The sequence below is a fragment of the Leopardus geoffroyi genome, chromosome C3, assembly GCF_018350155.1.
Source record: "Leopardus geoffroyi isolate Oge1 chromosome C3, O.geoffroyi_Oge1_pat1.0, whole genome shotgun sequence".
In the NCBI taxonomy this organism is placed as follows: Eukaryota; Metazoa; Chordata; class Mammalia; order Carnivora; family Felidae; genus Leopardus; species Leopardus geoffroyi.
Genome location: NC_059338.1, coordinates 103922965 through 103945783, shown reverse-complemented (window position 1 = coordinate 103945783; position 22819 = coordinate 103922965). Strand labels below are relative to the sequence as shown.

The 22819-nt window shown below is 36.6% G+C and overlaps 1 protein-coding gene across 2 annotated transcripts in view; it reads right to left on the bottom strand.

The window, feature by feature from the left end:
* Positions 1–6533: 6533 nt before the first annotated feature.
* Positions 6534–22819, bottom strand: part of LRP12 (LDL receptor related protein 12) — a 75174-nt gene continuing 58888 nt past the window's right edge. For both annotated transcript variants that reach the window (XM_045453927.1, XM_045453928.1), the window contains 4 exons: positions 18106–18308; positions 14754–15858; positions 12923–13055; positions 6534–8829 (listed from right to left, as the gene is read on the bottom strand). In XM_045453927.1, coding sequence (XP_045309883.1) covers positions 7963–8829; positions 12923–13055; positions 14754–15858; positions 18106–18308 — 2308 coding nt within the window. In that variant the 3' untranslated portion in view covers positions 6534–7962. The remainder of the gene's footprint in view (positions 8830–12922; positions 13056–14753; positions 15859–18105; positions 18309–22819) is intronic.

Genomic DNA, 22819 nt, shown 5'->3' with positions numbered 1-22819 from the left:
AATAGGACCGTGGCTGTTGTAAATCTGCTCTTTTGAGAAGCTCTACTAATATACAGAACACATAACACATGGTGGAGGGAAGAACAAAACAAAGGTATTAATTTGGAAAATGAATCTGTAATATTGACAACTAAAATGTATTTTCAACCTCTTATGCTCTGGGAAAGTCTTCTGCATAGTCTTTTTTTTTTTTTTCTTTTCTTTTTTTTCTTTTTCTTTTGTTTAATCCTTATAGTAGTAACTCTTAAGGGTAGGTATTATCCCATGTTCCAGATGAGACAGCACGGCTGGCTGAGATCAGATGATGTATTCAGTTCTAAAACTCTTTAGCAGCAGAGTTAGGATTCAGACTGTGATGTGTCAGACTCCAAAGCCCATGCTTTTCCAGCTCACTCTATTTGTCCCTAGTAAAGCTTCCATGTCACTTTTAGGAAAACGTTAAGCTTCTTAGGGCTTGAGCCTTCTTTCAGCACATGGGAAGATCTACCCTAGTTGACATCTCAGTAACTTCATTTGAAGTCACTCTTAGTAAATTCTTTGCGAATATATTTATTTCAGTATCTTAAATAAACCGTATGTGCCCTAGGTTAGCATAGGGTGACTTGGTCCTACAATGTTCTAGCACTGGTTTCCAAATTTATTAATCCTGAAAACCTTTTGTTCAAATGAAATCTTAGATAGTTACTTTTGGCAGAGAACAGGGCCAGCAGTTTATTGATAACCTGACCATCAACCTAACTATGCTTATTGAGCACTACACTACATTTAACCTCTCCTGTCTAACTTGCTTATATATTTCATTTAATCCTCCAATCCACTGTTATTTCCAATTTAGGAACCAGTCGAAAAGTTAGGAAGGTATTACTCTGTGGGTAATGGAGAAGCCTATGACCGGTGCATCATGTAAGCAGAAGTCGAGGTAGCCAAGCCAACCAAGGCTTGTGCCGTTGCTCAGAGATATGAGACTTTTTCTCTTCCTTTCCCCAAACCTTTAAAATGAGGCTCCTCCTTTTGCACTGGTGTTGGAAATGCAAACTGGTGCAGCCACTCTGGAAAACGGTAGGGAAGTTCTTCAAAAAATAAAACTACCCTATGACCTAGCAATTGTACTACTAGGTTTTCAATCAAAGGATATAGGGGTGCTGATTCAAAGGGGCACATGTACCCCAATGTTTATAATAGTGCTATCGACAATAGCCAAAGTGTGGAAAAAGTCCAAATGTCCATTGACTGATGAATGGATAAAGAAGATGTGGGGTGTGTGTGTGCGTGTGTGTGTGTGTGTGTGTGTGTGTATAATGGAATATTCGGCAATCAAAAAGAATGAAATCTTGCCATTTGAAACAACATGGATGGAACTAGAGTGTATTATGCTAAGCAAAATAAGTCAGAGAAAGATTACCCACCATTCACCTCTAATAAATTTAAAAGTAAAGATTTCAGAAGGCGAGAGAGAGAGAAAGAGAGAGAGAGAGAGAGAGAGAGAGAGAGAGAATCTCAAGCAGGCTCTGTGCTGTCAGCACAGAGCCCAAAGTGGGGCTTGATCTCATGATATGTGAGATCACAACCTGAGCCAAAATCAAGTCAGTTGCTTAATTGACCGAGCCACCCTGACGCCCCTTACCTTTGTAGTTGTAATCAATATGTGGACAATTGATGTACTTGACATATGATAGGAGAGCTGAGTTGATTTGATCCTTTTGGCAAATGAGCTTCTTCCTGGGACTGTAACACTGTTATTCTTAAAATATTCACTGGCAAGTTAGTGTTTATGTGTCAGGTCCTGTGGTAGATTGCAAATGCCACAAATTCTTTGCTGTGTCCACTATTGAGAGTGGGGTCTAGCACTCTCTCTATTGGATCTGGTTTGGCTTCAGTGATTTGTTTGGCCAATAGGAGACGGCAGAAGTGACATCCTGGGCCTTCTGAGACTAGGTCATAAGAAGCCTTGTAGCTTCTGCAGGTGCCTTGGGACACTCATTCTTAGATCCCAGTTTCCATACTTAAGGCAACACAAGCAGCCCCATGGAGAGACCCACGTGGACAGGATTCAAGTGTCCTGGCTGAGCTCCCAGCCAACAGCCAGCAGACTTGTCAGTCATATAGGTGAGCTTTTCTTGTGAGTATATCCTACAGCTCCGTGGATGCAAGGAGCAGGATGACCAATTGTACTGAGCTCTGCCCAAGTTACTGATTTGTGAGCAAACTGAATGACTTGTGGTTGCTTTAAGTATAAAGTTTGGGAGAAGTTTGTTACACAGCAATAGATGACCAGAACATGTGCTAAGGCCTTTACAAATGTTATCTTAATTTATTCCTCACAATAATCTTATGGGGTAACTGCTATTATCCTTATTTTAAAATGAGGAAGCTGAGGCTCAGTGAGTTTGCATAATAATCCAGGTTTGTTAGCTCCAATTTGAATATGGGTATTTTTCTTTACTGATATTACTTCATTCTATGGTTCATCTTATTCAAAAGACAACTGTTGAGGCAGACAAGACTAAGGTCAACTCTTAGTTTTGTCCCATTGTCTTAGTTTAAGTCCTTCTAGGACTTCTGTCCTATTGGCACAGGACTGTGAGGATCCAAAGATCCATATAATGGGCTTGACAGATGGTAGTCATTCAACAAGGGGTAAATAAGTATGTGCTTTGAGAATTCTTTCCTATGACAAAAAAACAGCTGGTGGCAAAGGACTCTTAGAAATGGTTTTTGATAGTGTGAACATGGGGATACACTCATTTAGGTCAGGTATGTGCTAAAACATGTCAAATAGAATGACCTGTAAAAAAAATCCATAACATCACATAATGGTTAAACCATGTGTGCATATATGGCTTATGTTACAAGGCATAGGAAAAATACAGATTTCATTGAATTGGAAAACATTCCTGATTAATCAGCTACATCTGTTACTTCCCTTCAAAAGATTCCTTCCAGCCCTGAAATTCTGCGAATTTTACTTTGCCTCATTCTACCTTGAATGTTGAGGGCCTCAGAAAAAGATGTAATCAGCCAACTTCCAGCCCCTGGTAGTAGCCACATGCAACTTGTAATTTGTGTGCTATTTCTGAACAAGGGTGCAGTTACTCCAAGAACCAACCTCTCTACTGCCTATCAATTTTTACACAGGGTAAGTAAAACAGGGCCTATGAAGTTGCTGTCATTGTCTCCCTTGAAGTTCAGGGGCAAGGGCGTGAAGGAACCAGCAAGCAGCTAGAATGGAGCTCTTATCATCACCGTCATCATCAATGGGTTTGTGGTAGGTACTCAACAAATACCTAGCAAATTGAATGTATAGTACCTTTTTCCTTGTCCTTTTAACCTGTCTCACCCATTTATTTCCAGCTGAACAGTGGATGATGGGGGTAGCAGTGGTAGAAACTGAAACTCCAGAGCTTGTAGAAAGACTCCCCTTCATCCTATGCTTATGTTCTCAGTCCCGGCTGATGACAAGCGCTAAGGCAGGGCTGCTGGCCCAAAGAATCCTAACACAGCCTCCTTGGTTTCTAGTCTCTTCCAAACTAATCCTGGAGCCCTGACTGATGGACTGATAAGGCAAGACAAAGTACTATGTCATGATAATCTGAGTAATATCTACTAAAATCTGTATCCATAAACAGAGAATGTACTTAACAGTGTTCCTGGAACACTTAAAAAAAATGAGAAAGGACAAGAAACTCAAATCTCCCCAAATAATACATATAACATTTTCTGATCTTGATGCCATAAAAATGAATATTAATGTAAGAATCAGAAAACAAAACTAATATTCACACCAAAATTCCATTATCTGAGGAAAAAAGGAACAAAGAAAAGAAAAAAGGAAAAAAATTTTCTTCTATAAAACAACTTTTGGATTAAAGTAGAAATAAACACTGAAATATCACAATACCTAGAATATAAGAGTCATGACAACACCAATACATCTAAGTAATTCAGCTTAAACAGTGCTCAGAATTGTCTACACCTTAAATCTTACATTAATAATTAGAAAATAAAAATGAATGAATGAAGTGCTAACTCAAGGAGTCAGGGAAAAAACAACAAATGAACTAAGGAGAGCAAAAAGTAGGAAATTTATTAAAGTGGAAGTCAGTTAATTGGAAAACAGAAAAATTATAGAACAGAGATATTCAAAACATACCACTCTGGGAGAAACAAACAAAAAGTTCAAAATGTCAACTGTTAGCTATCTTATTTAAGAAGATAATAGGGCAAACATAATACACAAGGGAGAGCCATATGCACAAAAGAGAAAGAGATAACTTTGCTCAACGCTATGCAACTAAATTTGTAAACTTGGATGAAATGGAAGATTTATGATGTCAGCTAAGATATAAAAACTACACAGACCAATTACTACAGAAGATAGCAACAAAGTTGTTAAAGAGCTACTAGCCAAACATCCATCAGATCATTTCACTGAAATTTTAAGGAACAGAATATTCCAATGCAATTTAAGCTGTTCTGGACCAAAGGAAAAGGAAGTTTCCAAATTCACCAGCATAAAACTAAAAACCAAACTTCTTAAAGACAGCACACACATATAAAAACTACAGACTAATATCACTGATGAATACAGTTGCAAATAGGCTAAATAAAATATAACGTAGCAATATATTAAAAATATACACATGGCCAAGTAGTTCATTTCAGGAATGCAAGAATGGTTCAAAATTACAAAATATATTAATAAAATTCAACGCTATTAAAAGATCAAAGGAGAAGAATCATATGATCATCTCCATAGTGAAAAGGCATGTGATAAAATTCAACATGCATTCTTGGTTAAGTTTTTTTTTAAATATAGAGATCGGTGGATCAATTGATTCTCCTTAACGTGATTGACTGATATATTTAACATTATTCTAGAAGTACTACACAATGCAATTAAAATGTAAAGAGGTATGCAAACTGGAAAATATGATTATGTAACTAGAGAACACACAAAAAAAATATTGCTAGCTATAAGAAAATGGTAGTCTGGTAGCTGTGGAGAAAATTAATGTAAAGAAATCATTAGGCTTAACATATACTAAACGTAGATTGAATTATAAAAAGGACTTCCTTAATATTGATAACAAAAACACTGAAAGTCCTAAGAATAAACTCTTAAGAACGAAGATGATCTCTATAAAGTAAAATGCGAAACATGTCTAAAGGAAACAACTACAAAAAGAATGAATGGGCACCATTTTTTACATAGGTACCATGATTTAGACAGAAGCTTTAACATGATAATGATGTCAAATTTCCCTAGGTTAATCTATAAAAATTAAAATTGTCTAGGGGTACCTGGGTGGCTCAGTTGGTTGTCTGACTTCGACTCAGATCATAATCTCAGTTCTTGAGTTCAAGTCCCGCGTCGGGCTCTGCGCTGACACGTTGTTTCCTGGAGCCTGCTTCAAAATCTGTGTCTCCTTCTCTCTGTCCCTCCCCTGCTCATGTTTTGTCTCTCTCTAATATAAATAAACATTAAGAAAAAAAATGGTTCAAAAAACCCACATACTAATGGGACTTGTTTTGTGAGACTTGAGTAGGTCAATTCTAAAGTTCAAATGGAAAAATAAGCAAGAATATTTAAAACATTTAAACATTACAGTTATTAAAACAGTGTAGGGCTAGTATAAAGAGAGAAGGGTAGATCAATTGAAGAGAATAGAATTGGAGTCTAGAAACATATCCAAGTAGTACATAAATTATATGATAAAAGTGTCATTTCAAATAGTAAGGAAAGAATGTATTATTTAATAAAGAGCTGCAGGATAAAATTAACTGGGGAAAAAATGGAGCCTTAAATTCCGGATTGTGATTTAAGTGGGAAAATTGAAATAAAAGAAATACCCAACTTTAGTTTTAATATTCAAACTTAAATAGATACATTTTTCCCTTACAAAAAGTACAAAGGATGCATAGTAGGTTACAATTTGTATTATTATATATGGCATTTATATATATATGGACACATTTATGGATTTACATGGTACCTTTGGAGGGGTATACAGAATTTGGTATTGGTACTTGTCTCTTTGGAAGGGAACTAAAAGATGGGTGTCAGGGAAGGGGAGAGACTCACCTTTTACTGTTTGAACCAGGAAAATGTATTAGTTGATTATAGAAAGAAATTAAAATAGAAATGCCAGGAAACAAAACCAAGAAACCTATACAATATAGTATATTATTAGTAGGACCTAAATAAGATTAATTTGGTGATACAAATTCTGCTAGGAAAATATTCTATACGGGTCTGAAATGCATCTGAAAATCATACAAAGAGAACTAATTGAGTTACTGCATCTTATAAGAAACATTAATTAAGAAGTTTTCTCAAAGGCAAATATATTCAGCTCCTTAGGAATTTTTACCCTCAAGTGCCGGTATAAGCTACCACCTTACTCTGAAGAAGACTGCCTTCCCTTCAATGTTCTTCTAGACACAGCGCAGTATTTTACGGCCTCAATCTGCACGTGCACCAAAATGCAACAAAAATAAAGAGCAACTCTGATTTAAAAAGTACCTCAAGGCAATACAAAAAAAGTGATTTTTAATTTTCGATACATATTAAAACATTTCAGTCAGTTCTTTCTGACAGCATAACACGACAAATACACAAGACCTCAAACATGCTTTAAAATGACATTCAGCAAAATATTGAAAATTTAATAAATAGCAATAATCACACACAAATACATATTTCATACTCAATCATTAAGCTATTAAAACAGACAGCTAAAGAATAAATAAACAAGAATAGACAATAAAAAAATATGCGGGGTTTGCAATTCATTCTACTTAAAAAAGGGGGGAGGATCTGAATGATTTCGTAATTTGCTTTCTGACGTGTAGCATGATCCTCCCCCGCAGTGAATAAAATATATCGAAAATCACTCTTACAATAATGCAGTCTTTAAATACAACAAATAAATATGAAACCAGCAAAGCAATTTCAAGTTGTAATAAAAACGCCCCCCCCAAAGCTATGGAAATATATAGTCATTGTGGTAGCAAATGACAGTATTGAAAGTGATAGTGCTTGTGCACTGAACTCATCTGTGACCTGGACATGACGTTAGTGCAAATCCCTAGGGTCCAATACAAGCATCACCCTGTACCAGGGAAGGACATTACCAGTTGGAACTTATCTTGTACAATTTTTGTACATTTTTTATAAAGTTCAAGATTTAATGCATAGTAGAATATCTTCATCTGCTTAATTCTGTCCCGAAATAGGGATGAAAAAAGAAATGACTTGGGATTTTACCATTTGGTTTGTACCATATTAGAGTATTAAAGTCAGCATTAGAAAATCTATAAAAGAGTTTCACTTTTGCCATTAATTTTTCTAACTCTACCTAAATTTCACATCACAGAATGTTAAATGTAAGAGAAAAATTTGTAGACAAAGGTTTTTCCCTTTGAGAAAGCTCATATTATGATGAAATCCAATAATATTTAGACAGATGTTACCTAAATAAAAACTCAGGTGAATATAAGGGGCTTTTTTTTTTTTTTTTTGTACATTAACCACCTTGAAATGTGATATATTAAGTTACAAGATGTAATGGCAAAAAGCATAAAGGGTTCAATGAGAAGAAGGTATTATTTTGTACAAACAAATGTTTTAACATAGGATAGATAAACTGACAGTTGAATGAGTCAGCAGCCATACTTCTACTGTGAACTACAGTACCAGGATAAAAACAATTAAAACGAATGGAAGAACATTATTGAACAATATGAATACATAATGCAATTTTAGCTGCTAAAATAGTAAACTCTAAAGTTCATAGAGTTACAAGTTGTTTAATTTAACCATGCAGGCTAATATATAATAATAAGAAATCACCCTGCATCTTTTTTGCTTTTAAATTAAAACTAGTTTAATTGTGAAGTTTACAAAACAACGAACGGATGCTGCTCCGACTCGTACATGGCCTCGCTCGCTGTGATCCGTACCTAACAAAGTAACAAAGCCTCATCATCACTTGTTTCATTTTTCAGTGTTGCTTCCAAGCAAGTGTCTGGGATCTGGGCAGTGTGGACGACGCCACAGCGCACGCAGGGGCCGTCTCGATTACTTGGCCTCGCTCCAGGGTTCGCTGCGCTGTATGGTTGTCTAAACCCTTGTCCTTGCTCCGAGGCAAGATCGAGAAGAGGTCTGGAGCAGTCATTCACATCCAAGTCTGAAGCTCCATCGGAAACCGGAATTAGCATTTCAACATCATCATCTTCTTCTCTTCCATTTGCCCCATTATCAAGCTGTCTCAAAGGACTCTGGTTCTGATTTACGGAGCTTGATCGCCCTAATGTAAAACGTACCCAACGCAGCCCCTGAGTCATACGACTTAGTGCACTTGTGAGCTGGTGCCTCGCAGGACTCACACCTGGGGGTTCTACACTTGTCACATCCCTTCCACTATCTGTGTGACCACCTCGGGTACTCTGAGTTGAGGAACTTCCACTTCCTCCCACTGTTGCTTCTACTGCTGTCGTGGGAGGGACTTTTTGGGGCAAAGGAGCTGCAACCCCACCAGATGCTCCTGCCGTATCTCTTCTCTCATTTTCTGTGTCTGTGTCGTCGGACTCCACAGAAAACAAACTTCTGTGAGCATGACTTCTTTCAGGTTCTCTGCTGGTACTCTGACTAGGGACAACCTCATCTCCATCTGCTGAGACCAAAGCCAACGACCCTGAATGACGTGATCTTGCAAAATTAAAAATACGATTCCAAATATTGCTGGATCTGCCTGCCATTGGAAGCCTGATCGAAGTGAATCCAAGCTGAGATCGTACTGCCAGCCTCAGGTTTTCCAAAACAGAAGCCTACAGAAAATAAGAGGAGATCTTAAGATCGCTAACAATGAAGTATTAACACAGAAAACATGCTTCTAACAAGAACGTGTTGTGGGTAAAGACACTATTGCTCATCGTTAGAGTCTATGAAAGATGAATTCACTTCTCTCATCTGTAAAGGTTCACCTACCACAGAATCTAATCCATAACTCGTACCATTGCTCACTTAAGATTTTCCTGACACTGCATTTTATACATACAACTTTAGAGTGATGTTTCATATCAATTACAACAACTATTTTATTTCAAAACTGGACGCTGTAATCCAATTCTGAAAGTGTGCCAAAGGGACAAAATTATTTGACACTGCCTTAGCTAGGAATGTAAACTAGGCTCTTTATCTGGTTTATGCCTTTCTTGTTTTTAAACACAGAACAAGTCAGACTTGATTTACAAGGTTGAAATTTTCCCAAACATGGTAAAGTTATATATATATTTCACAGCTGGTTGTCAAGGATTTGTTGAATGAATGGGTAGTGAAGATTGATTTATACTGTCATAAATAAGAGAATTAATTAATTTATAATACAGCACAGGAAACAAAGTTTAAGATTAATTTTTTTATAGCACTACAACACAATGGTATTTGAGACATTTGGACTCTTCTCAATCTTTAAAGATTAGGTTTCATTTTCTACAGCATAGCGTTAAGCATAAATTTTCACACCCTTATTCTTTGGAAATTTACTCATTTTCCTAGATGAATACATTAATGGGTTATTTTAAAAACATACAACATTTATATAAACAGTCTTTAAGCTCCATCTAGTGGTTATAAAAAGGAGTATTCAAACTTGGAACAAACACAGCTTTCATCTGTGGCATTTGGTATTTAAAATACAGTATTTCCAGGAAAAAATGGTGAGTTGACATATTCCCTTTCCAATGATGCTATAAGTTCACCCTGCCAAAACGAATGGCTCTCCCTTTCCCTTCACAGAAGAAAAGAGTTTCCCTTGATAGCATGCGTTCTCCACCTCTCTTCAAGATGGGTATTAAACTTACTTGTAAGTCCCACATAGGCCTTTTGAACATAATCTCAGGAATAAAATTCACAGAAAGCAAAGGAACTACGATCATAGGAATATTTAATAATCTGGCATGGACTGTCAATAAGAAATCTGAAGATCGGCATACACAGATTTGCTATACAAATGAGTCAGATTTTTCACCAATTAAGAAGTATCTAATTTTATATTAAAAAACAAACAAACAAACAAAAAAACCAGTTCACATCCCTAAGGAATTTCTCCATAGATGTGGTCCTCACCATTTAGCATTTGAGTTCTAAGGCTTTCATGTGAGTACTATGTTATACCCAGCAGTGAACAGAATGCTCTTCAGATAAGCTTCCCTTTTATTCAGCTATCACCCATCGAGATCAACAACGCTCACTTTCACATTAGAGTCCGTCATAGTGAAGTTCTCTATTTAGAGTTAAAAGTCTGTGTAATTAAAATTAATTTAACATTAGATTCCTAATGTTTTAGGGATAATTTTACATACTTCTTCAGTTTATGAAGAAGAAAGCATTCTTCAGAAAGCATTTCTATTTTTGAATGGGATGGGAATTTAGAATATTCTTTTTCTTTTTAAAGAAAATAATAATTGATAATGACAAATTGATAATGTGTTACCAAAAGTTTGAAATTTGAAAGTTTAACCTCATAAATGGAATAAAATCTAGCTTACTATTCAGAAACATATTTTATTTTAAAACTTTGTTAAGTATAATTCCCTCATAAGGCTAAACTATAAACCTAAATAAAGAATGGTGTAGTATGTAGTAAAGAATTAAATGTTATTCAGAGTGAGGTCTGACCTTTGCCATCTGCTTCTGGGATGTGATCTCTGAGCCCTTACAGCATCATCTCTGACAGGAGTGTCCTAGCCTGGGGCCTGGGGCCAGCCAGATACAGATAACGCTGTGTCTAAGGTGGAGGCTCTAAGCCACACCAGCAGTGTGATGTAGGGTGGGCACTGGACTCGGCAGGATCAGTCAGTGTGCAGGGGGTAGAGACTGAGATCAGCCACATGCGCAGTTAATCATGCCTGCATGGTGGAGCCACAGTAAAAACTCTGGAGGCTGTGTCTCGGGCGAGCTCCCTAGTTGGCAATATTCTGTGCACACTGTCATACACCCGTGTTGAGAGTGTAACACTGTCTCGACTTTGTGGGGAGAGGACAGCTGGAAGATCTGGGTTTGGCACCCTCCTGAACCCTGTTCCAGGGGTCTTATTCTTTGGCTGAATTAATTTAGGTCTTTTCCCTGTAATTAACCATAACCCTGAGTATAAGAGCTTTCAGTGAGTTCTGAGTCCATCTAGTGAACAGTCAAAACTGAAAATCATTTTGGGAACCTCAGAACTTATAATTTCTGTAAAGATGAGACCTGTTTGGTGTGGACTGTGCTTTCTTTAACTCCACAGTTAGCTAAACTCTTGGAGGCAGCTTCAGGGCATAGGGGTGGTAGGTGACAGATGGCAGATGGTAGACCAGGTGGGTGGAGCTGACCATTGTTTGAGCTCCTACCTAAAAAGAAACTTTCCAGGGGCGCCTGGGTGGCGCAGTCGGTTAAGCGTCCGACTTCAGCCAGGTCACGATCTCGCGGTCCGTGAGTTCGAGCCCCGCGTCAGGCTCGGGGCTGATGGCTCAGAGCCTGGAGCCTGTTTCCGATTCTGTGTCTCCCTCTCTCTCTGCCCCTCCCCCGTTCATGCTCTGTCTCTCTCTGTCCCAAAAATAAATAAACGTTGAAAAAAAAAATTAAAAAAAACAAAAAACAAAAACTTTCCACCTGGCAGGGCTGAGAATATATAGCTTTCTCTTATTTTGCACACAAAATTCTGACCAGTGGAACTTTTGAATTATTTACTTAGCAAGTTACATCTAGAGAAATGTTCTTAAAACTATAAATTCTCACCAATATTTCTTAAAAGACTCAAATAAAGGTGACAGACTGTAGTCAGAAATCATATCTACCAGAAAGAAAACGGTCTTCCATTTTGCACAGAATTAAATCACTGGGAAAATAATGTTTATCAATTTTTATCAATATTTCTGAATGAATTTACATTTTAAATGCATACACCCTTATGTCTTTATGAACCCTGGTATACTTTAGGCATTGAAAAAGAAGTTTTTAAAAAAATGCTAATAGAACTTTATTTAATTTTAATTTTTTATATTTTTTATTAAATTTATTTAGTTCTGAGAGAGAGAGAGTGAGAGTGAGCAAGGGGCAGAAAGAGAGGAAGAGAGAGGGAGAGAGAGATAATCCCATGCAGGCTCCTCACTGTCACTGCAGAGCCTGAAGAGGGGCTCAAGCTGACCGGATCTGAGGCTCAAACTCACGAACCATGAGTTCATGACCTGATGCTTCACTAACTGAGCCACCAAGGAGCCCCAAAATAGTGTTAATAGAACTTTAAAGAATTCGGAAACATTAATAAAATAATGAGTTACTATTTAAAGAAAATGATATGAATTCTTAAACAGTGTAAAATCCGGCTGTCAAGTTTTCCCTGAAGTCAGGTGGAAATGTTAACTTCATTGCAATTACTTTTATTGTTAACTAGTTAATCTAATTACTGATATATTACTAGTTACTGTTTTAAAAAAAACGGTATGAATTCTTAAACACCGTAAAATCTGGCTGTGAACAAAAGTTTTCCCTCTAGTCAGGTAGAAATGTTAACTTCATTGCAATTTACTTTTACTTATTAACTCATTAATCTAGCAGATTACTAATGTATTAATTTTAACGTTCATTCTTAAATCTTCTAGATGTTTAGTTCAAACAGAAAATAACTTACTAAACTTTACTTCTGAATTTTAATGCACCAAATTATCATAAATAGTAAAATGCTTAAGAATCACATAACAAAATCAGAAGAATGAAAACATTTGGTATTTTGTAGCATTTGTTAAAATACAATGAAACATAATTTCAAATCCTCCATATATTTAATAATCCTTGACTACAAGAATTATGACAAAGGTCCTTTATCATATATACAAATATAGAATTCATTTTAGGAAACAGAAATCATAAATTGCAACATACCTGATTAGGTGAACAAACAGGAAAATCTTCAACTGGTGGAATTAAACCCTGAGCAATCAACTGTCCATAAGAGGGAGGGGCTTCTCTTCTTAGCAGTTCTGCTTCCACTCTTGACAGCTGTGTTTCAAATGACCTGTTAGAGAAAACAGGGGAACAGAAAAGGTTAAAAAGGCAAGCTAAAATAATTTTTTAAATCAACAATGAAAAAAATCTGAACCTTAATATATTTGACCATTTTTAAAGCTTAGCCAACTAACATTTATTGGATATCTATAGCATTCTGACACTGAGAATACAAAGGCAAAAAGCCATGGGGCTTTCACTAGGAGCCTGGATCACTAAGTTTTAGTGAATTAGAAATTCCCATAAAAGGTAAATGTATTAGATCTTTAAAGCCCTAAGAACATAAGAGGTTTGAGACTTTAGGTGAAAGTAATCATCAAGTTCAACACATTTAGTTTTTAGATGAGGAAAAGAGTGAATGAGTAACCAGTACACTTTCTGGAATAGCTTGTTCTTATAAGACCTCTGACTCTTCACTGAGCTCTTATGCTGCAATGTAGTCAAAAGTTTTCTGGCCAAAGAGGCAGCATGATTACTTTGATACTGTGCATCTGCGTGTATCTATTAGCTTACCTGTTGGGTATATGAAGTCTTTTGTTGAATCTATTATTTGTAATTCTCCTGGGACTGAGGGTCACTGTCTCTACAACAGTGTCCTAAGGGACCTCTCTCTGCCATTAGCTTCTCCCAAGTCCAATCTATCCCACACCACGTGGAAGAAAACCCTCCCGGAAGGTCACCTTTTAATACTTAACATTTCTTACTTAACTGAGAACTCTTGACACACGGCTGTCGTGGACCTGAGACACTAGCCCCATGTTCCAAGTTTTAACTTTTAGCCCTTGATATGTATCTTAGGCTCCAGATGAAATGAAGTATGTGATACTTCTCCAAGCAATGCTAGGCATCCCTACTTTTATGCATTTTCCCAGGCTATTTTTTTCAACTACAATATCTTTTCCCTGTCTACATTCTACTTGTAGATTTCAAATGGCACTTGTTCAATAAAAGTCTTTCCATTCCCCCCATCAGATTAGGTTAACTTTTGACTTTTCCTCTATACTTTGTTTTACAGCTTTTCTACCATTTATATTTTTGTCATCTTATTCCACTCACCAATGCCTTCCTCCTAACTGTACAGTGCGTGTGAAATTATGCCTTATTCATTTTTCTACTCATCCGTGTTGTGCTCTGAACCTAGTAGGTTCTCAAATATTTAGAATTGAATTCTTACTTACAAAAATACAGGTTAAAACACTACAACTGAATATTGCAGCTTGCAAATTTCCTACAAAATAATCTGAAAACAAAAACTAGTAAATACCAGTTCTTAAGTATTTATTAGTTTTTAAAATATATTTTTAAATGTTTGTTTATTTTTGAAGGAGAGAGAAACAGAGTGTGACTGGGGGAGGGGCAGAGAGGGAGACACAGAATCCGAAGCAGGCTCCAGGTTCTGAGCTGTCAGCAGAGAGTCTGATGTGGGGCTCTAACTCACAAACTGCGGGATCATGACCTGAGCCAAAGTCGGATGCTTAACTGACCGAGCCACCCAGGTGCCCCATCTAAGTATTAGTTATTATGTGTTTAGCCTCTTGAGTCTTAGCCTTTTCACACTGATTTTATAAATCATAAAAGATATTTATCTATTTCCCAAAATAGTATGAGACCAAAGTATACTGCTGATCACACTAAAGAACGGTTGCAAATACTGGGGCCATGTTTACTGCAGAAGCCATAACCACTACAATTTTGTCTTGATACTGACCTTCGTTCAAACATTCTCAGAGAATAAAGCTTACAGGTACATCCCAATGCAATGACCAGTAACAAGCCACAGATAAGGCTGCCTATGACGGCTGCAGTTATGACTCTGGTAGGCACAATTACGGGGCAATTCTCCTCATCGCTGCCGTCGCCGCAGTCATCCTGGGAATCACACACCCAGCTTTCAAACACACAACGATTGTTTTTACAATGAAAATTTCCTGGCTGGCAAAAAAAGCAGTTTTTTTCATCTGAGCCATTTGGGCAATGGTTCTGGTAGTTGCAGCGATCAGAACGAGGATAACAGACACCATTTCGGGAACAGGGAAATTCTTCTTTTTGGCACATGGTGCAATTTATTTCATCCCTTCCATTTGGGCAATGCCAATACCCATCACAACGCTGCTGTTCTGTGTAACACCCCCAGTTACCCCCACAGGGTATTTCCCACGGCAAACAGAAGCCATCTACTTGGTAAGTTGCATTAAATCCCCTTGCGGCGTTCACTTTATCAGCACAAAAATGTACCCTGATCTGTCCAGAAGAAGAAACAACTGTAAGAGGTGCATGAGAATCAAAAGCAGTTAACACACGCAAAAGTTTGTGTGGATTCTCCTCTAATCCATCGTATATTTTGACGTAATCGCCATAACCAGTACCATCAAGTTTAAAGTCAGTGAAGCGTAAAATGACTTTACGATGATCACCAGTGTCTATTAACCAGGTGCAATTGCTTCCAGGAGGATAAAAGTCTGGATAGTTGGGAGAATTGAAAGTACCGTAAAAATATTTTAGCCACTGTCCACAAGTTGGCACATCACAGTCTATCTCATCTCCTAGGTCAAGGCAGTCAATGTTGCCATCACATTTTAAAGACTCGGGGAGGCAAGTGTAAACCTTGGTAAACCGAGACAGACACTGGAACTGGTTGTAGGCACAGGGCTGAAAAGAAGCAGCCGTTGGGGGACCAGCTTCTTTGGCACAGATCTCTTCATCGGAACTATCTCCACATTCATCCATGTTATTACATTTCCAGGCTTCTGGTATACACTTCCCGTTGCCACAGCGGAACTGATCGCAAGCACAGTTTGGTTCTTCAGATTTCCCTGGGAGGATGTGGGGAGGACGGAGATGGAAGAAGGGAGAAAAAAACATACTCTTTTAAAAGATATGTAACAGTAAGTGACACTTTTATAATAAATATTAACTAAGCCCAAGTGATAGGGTTTTAAAAAATCTTATTTTACAAAATAGATCAGTTCTAGTGGCAAACTAATATTGGCTCACTAATTACTCAACAGTTCAATTCATTAAACACTTATTGTTTGTTCCATGAAGACCTTTGTATTTTGATCTAAAGCGAAGAGAACACAAACTGAGGGGTTGCTGGAGGGGAGGTGGGTGGGGAATGGGCTAGGTGGGGGATGGGCATTAAGGAGGGCACTTGTGATAAGCACTGGGTGTTATATGTAAGTGATGAATCACTGAATTCTACACCTGAAACTAAAATTATACTGGGTGTTAACCAACTGGAATTTAAAAAAAATCTTGGGGGAACAAAGAACAATTCTGCTTTTGTAGAGAACTCTCTTACTGCAGAACATTTAGTGATATGATACAAGACACTTGAGCCAATAGACTGCACTGCCTAAAATTTGAAAATAATTTATTGCATAAACATTACAATATTTTCAAATGAAGAAAAATTTACCCACAATAATCACCTTTCAAATCAATTTTTTTCCTATTTTTCATATCCTTTTCTAGTTCTTGTTTATATCTATATCTATATACATACACACAATATTTTGCTATATGTGTCCTACAGTATATTTTGTAATCCTATTCTTTAGAACCAAATTTCTGCTAAGATTATTGTAAGATTAACTTTATACACGGTTCATAATGATTCATGTGACCATAACACAACACTGCCACTTTATATTTCTATTGTTTTACACAACTGCATGAATTTGAGTTATGTTATAAATTCATTCATCAAATTAGCAGGGGCAAGGAGAGAGGAAAAAACCTGAAATACCTACAGAATTCCAATTATTGTAGTGTACAATGCTAAATATACACCAATAGTGAGGCATGGAAAGAAAATCAAACATTAGCTCCTGACAGTTCCCCAAACTGACAGTGTTTGGGATAATACATCTCCATTAACTTATTTATTGGTAAGCAGGTGACAGAAAATGTGCTTCGAAAGCCAAATAAGTATTACAAAGACCGTGTTTTTAAGAAAAAAAAGCTAAAGGACAAGTACAAATTTTAGAAGATACAAAATGATCTTCAGCAAAAAAGTAGATATAACTTAAAGAAGTGAAAGAAGATTTGACACTACAAACTAGGAAGGTGGAACAGAGCAGTCTTTTTTGCGAAGCTGTGAAGACCATGGTAATTCAGACACACAAAAACATATTCTGAAGTAACTTTCAGGATGTCAGTAAACACTTGAGGGAAAAAAAAGACTTACTTAAATTTTTTTAGTGTTTATTTTTGAGAGAAAGAAAGAGAGAGAGAGAGAGAGAGAGAGCGCGCGCTGGCGAGGGGCAGAGAGAGAGGGAGACACAGAATCTGAAGCAGGCTCCAGGCTCTGTGCTGACAGCACAGAATTCAATGCGGGGCTCTGACTGATGAACTGTGAGATCATGACCTGAGCTGAAGTCGGATGCTTAACCAACTGAGCCACCCAGACACCCCAAAAAGACTTAATTTAAGTCTTTTTAAAATTTTAAAATTAAGTATTTTAATTTTAAATTAAATTAATTTAATAAATTTATTAATTTTAAAATTAAAATTTTAAAATTAAGTATTTAATTAAAGTAATTAATTAAAGTAATTGATGTATTTAAAATTTGAAAACAAAATTGACCTTAGTTTATAAAATTAATCAGTTCATTAGAATATACAAAACACCTGTATGAGGCCATGCTGTGCTTTAGGGCACCTGAACCTTCTTCAATCTCAACCCCCCCCCCCTTTTTTTTTTAGTGTTTATTTTTGAGAGAGAGAGAGACAGAGAGAGAGACAGATACAGAGTGTGAGCAGGGGAGGGGCAGAGACAGTGGGAGACACAGAATCTGAAGGAGGCTCCAGGCCTGAGCTGTCAGTATAGAGCCCGACATGGGGCTCGAACTCATAAACTGGAAGATCATGACTTGAGCCGAAGTCGGATGCTTAACTGACTGAGGTACCCAGGCAGGCGCCCCTTCAATCTCAAGCTTCTTAAGGTCTAGTCACAATTAGACAGATATTGTTTAGAAGACTAGCCCCAAAGTGACTTGCTACTTAACACTACAGAATTCTGTTCATTATCTTTCTTCTTTTTTTTTTTTAAAACACACCTGAAAAATATGCCAGTCTGAAACCCTTTCTAGAAATACTGTCATCGGAATGGAACCTGATCCAGACGTGGTCTTGTGAAGAAATATATGGTGGTGGGACTGTCGAACCACAGGCTCTGTAACTTTCGATATTCTTGTATGTTTCTATCGTCAACCAGTCCAAACTGCATCTTCTGGAGCCTTGAATATCAAAATCCTGAAAGCTACAAGTAAAAATTCAGAAAAGGCTATTAATAAGGGTAATTTGGGGGAAAAATTTCACTTAACAATACTTAATAACTGAGGACTTTATTATAAGCCTTCATTCAATATTCATTGATTCTCCTGGGTTTTCCAGGCATACAGCCATATCATCAGCAAATAATAATACCGTTTCTATGTTCCTAATGTTTGTATCTCTTTCTCAGATTCCTGAACAATACTTCTTCATAAAAAATACCAGATTCCAAAATAATGCTAAAAAAACGTAGGTAATAGTTGGCACCTTGTTCCTTTTTCTTCTTTGTGTGTGTTTAGGAAGGACCACTTCTAATTCAGAATATCCTAAATTATTCTGTATTTGAACCAGAAACACCACACCTAATCTGATAAGCTAAAGTGAAAAAGAGAAAGTCAGCCTCTTCTTAGATTAGACTGGTTCATCTGCTTGCTTAGTGAGAAGCTTATAGCTTACACTTTCAGGAGATCAAATAACATAAATCTGAGCAAAGTAAAAAAGTTAAAAGTGAACAAACAAAAAATCTTTATCAGTGAAAAACCCCTAAGTTTGGAAAGACTTCTTTTTTTTTTTTTTTTTAACATAAGTTACATTATAGTCAAACATTGTCTTGTAGTTCACAAAATATGGGCATGCATTAAAAGGTATCAAAAAGTACACACAAAATTAGCTACTGCTATGAAAAAAGAGAAACTAAAATATTATTTTCCAATAACATGTCTCCACCAAAAAGGGAGTATCTGACTTCACCTTCTTGCCTCTGCCTTAATCCAAGTGATAAAGAAGTTAATTATCCAAGGATTATTACATGAGGATATTTCCTCTTTAAGTATTCTGAGTAACTACAACAAAGGCTGACAGATAATTTGATTGTTTCTAATTTCTCATTATTATGAACAATGCTTTAAAGAACCCTTACACATGTATCTCTACACGAGCAAATATTTCTCTAGGGCAAATTTTTCTAGAGGTAGAATTGCTAGGTCAAAACACAAAATTCCACTTTAAATTTGATAGACGCTGACAGGAATATTTATACCAACTCACTCCCACTGAATGTATGTGAAAGTACCTTATATTAATGATAAAATATTTATCATTGTTCCATTTTATATTTCCTTATGTACCGAGATGGAAACACTCTTTCCAGTTTACTATTTCTTTTCCTGTGAATTGCCTTGCTATATCATTCTTTACCCATCAGAAGTTTTTCTTATTCATTTAAAAATTCTTTACGTTGAACAAACACGTCCCTATTTGGGGGCATGTCTGTAACACAAGACGTATGTACTGATATCCACACGTGCATTCTCTCAATAAATAGCTGGTGAGGTAACTCCTGTTAACTTCAGTCATTAGTTGGCATAAACTGACATCTCTCATTGTGGTTTTATGTGCACTTCTCTGAAGACTAATGATGTTGAACATCTTTTCATGTGCTTATTGGCCGTTCTTACATCTTCTGTGAAGTGTCTGTTCAAGTCTTTTGCCCATTTAAAAAAATTGGGTTGTCTTCTTGAGTTATAAAAATTAATTTTATATTCTGGATTCAAGTTCTTTGTTAGATATGTGTATTGATAATTTTCTTCTAGTCTATATAAATTGCCTTTTCATTGTATCTTTTAATGATCAGAGGGTGTTTTTGTTTTAATTTTTAAAGTTGTTTTGAGTTTGAGAGAGAGAGAGAGAGCATGAGCAGGGAGAGGGGCAGAGGGAGAGAAAGAGGGGAGAGAGAAAGAGAGAGACACTGTTAAGCAAGGCTCCATGCTCAGTGCGGAGCCCCACAGAGGGCTCAATCCCATGATTCTGGGATCATGACCTGAGCCAAAATCAAGAGTTGGACTCTCAACCAACTGAGCTACCCAAGCTCCCTGAGCAGAGATTTTTAGTTTTTATGAAGCCTATTTTTCCTTTTATGTTCAGTGCTTTTAGTGTCCTCGCTAAAATATCTTTGCCTACCCCAAGATATTCAACAATGTTTTCTCCTTATGTTTTATATGAGTTTTAGTTTTTACATTCACATCTAGGATTTATCTTGAATTAATTTTTGTGTGTTCTCAGAGGCAGGTCAAGTTTCTTACACTTATTTTCTTCTATCATGCATGGAACATCCTGGTCTGGTCATCCTGCACTTGTGGAGGGAGGTTTGGCTCAGCTTTGCCCTTACTTAGTCTTAGGTGAACTCTTTATTTTAGGACATCGTCTTTACCTATGACATTTCTGTGGTTTCAATGAAATCCCAAGGTATTTAACAAGCTCGTCAAACTCAGCAAGTTTCAGACTCCAAACTCTGTCTCAGCTACACCACACAGGCACTGAAATCCTTGCGTAGCTTTCTACAAGGCTCCTGGGAGTCTCTTAAGCATGCACAGTTCAGAAAACAGCAAGGAATTTGAGAAGAATTTATATGTAGATGTAAGGACTTCCTACATTGGAGCTCTCTCCTTTTTGGATTCGCCTTTTCAATTTCCAGCTACTCTGACAGCCTCAACTCCACCCTGTGATACAACCACAAGCTGACAAGACTGTGGCAGTCTGCTTGAGTTCTGGTTACTACATTCTGCACGGATTAGGGAACAGACAGGAAGCAAACATATCTCACCAGTGTGGATCCCTTCTTTTAAGAGTTTAATCCCCTCCAGTTTCCTCCAGCTTCTGATTACTCTCCAGTGCCTTTGAGTAGTTTTTAAAAAACTTTTATCCAAAGTTGATAACTGTTTATGGGAGGGTTAGTCAGATTCAAGCTAAGGAATCCCTTAGTATGTTTTTATCCATTAAAATGTTTAAGATTGAGGAAAGCAGGATCCTTGTCCAGAACAAAAGAAGTATCTACTCATGCATACGCTATTGGATTAGTTTTGCCAATATTTCATTTAGAATTTAAAAGATACATTTAAAAGCAAAATTAGTTTTTCAGTTTTCTTTTTTTTAATGCTTCACAGTAGTTTATATAACAAAGACTGTTCACATACCTGGGCCATGTGCCTATTTCAAGTATAGATCTAGAGTTGAAAATTTTAATTTCTTCGTTTTTTGGTTTAATCAGCTTTTTCTAAACTGGTATTGAGTCACGTTGATCATTTAAATTTTTGTAGAAATTACCATTTTATCCTGACAGTAAAATTTATTGGTACAAAGCTGTAAATCGTACTTTCTTACATTAAACAAATTTCATGTCTGTGGTCTTTATATTTGCTTAGATTTTCTGTGGAGATCGCACAGTACTGGAAAAAAAAGGAGAGACTCATCTCTTCCTTCCCATTTTTTGTATTACTAATTCTATTTATCGTCTTGTTGCATTTTCTGAGGGTTCTGGTACAAGCAGTGAAAACATGTGTCATCATCCTGGCCCTTGGTACTAAAATTAACTTCAATATTAAGTTTGATTTAAAATTTTTTTAACAGATACCTTTCATCAGGTTAAGGATTTCCTTATCTATTCATTTAGTAACACCTGCCTGTAAAATTACTCAGGTTTAGAATCTTATTCTGAACGTTGATCCAATTTCTTTAGCGAATATTGATTTAATTAGCTTTCTAATTCTTGTTGAACCAATTTTGGTAATACACATTTTCCAGAAAATGGTCCGATTCATCTAATTGTATAATAATGTTACCACAAACTACTTGTAATATTCCCCTATGACTTTTAAAATCTCAAAAAATTAAAAAAAAAAAAATAGAAGGGGCGTCTGGGTGGCTCAGTCGGTTAAGCGTCCAACTTCAGCTCAGGTCATGATCTCGTGGTCCGTGAGTTCGAGCCCTGCGTCGGGCTCTGTGCTGACCGCTCAGAGCCTGGAGCCTGTTTCGGATTCTGTGTCTCCCTCTCTCTCTGACCCTCCCCCATTCATGCTCTGTCTCTCTCTGTCTCAAAAATAAATAAACATTAAAAAAAAAATTTTTTTTAAATCTCTATTATTGTATTTGTAGTTATAGACACTTTTGCTCACTTTTATTAGTAGCTTTTCCTTTTTTTCTTCAGTCTTGCTTTCAGATTTGTCTATTTTCCCCAAGTTTTCAGAAAGCCTGTTTTTTGTTTTATTGAATCTTATTGTTAATTCATTCTATTTTTTTCTGATCGTATTATTTTTTCTACTTAAGATTTCACCTGTAATTTTCCTTCTAAACTCCTGAGTAAATGTGGAGCTCATTTATTTCATATCCTACTTATTTCAATGCATTAAAGGCTGTAAATTTTTCACCAAGTATTCTACCAATGTGTTCCAATAGTTTTAATATATAATACTTTTATTATGGTTATTTTCAAAATGTTTTATGAGTATAGTACCACTGTGATTTCCAGCATTAATGCAGGAGTTATTTAGGAATATGTTTCCAAACATATGGGTTTTTTATTGTGGTTTCTAATTTAATTGCATTGTGGTCAGAGAACACAGTCTGAATGATGTAAAGTCTTAAAAAATGGAATTCAGAGCTCCTTTGTGGTTTAATACATTATCAATTTCTTATAAATGTTCCATATGTCTTTGAAAAGAA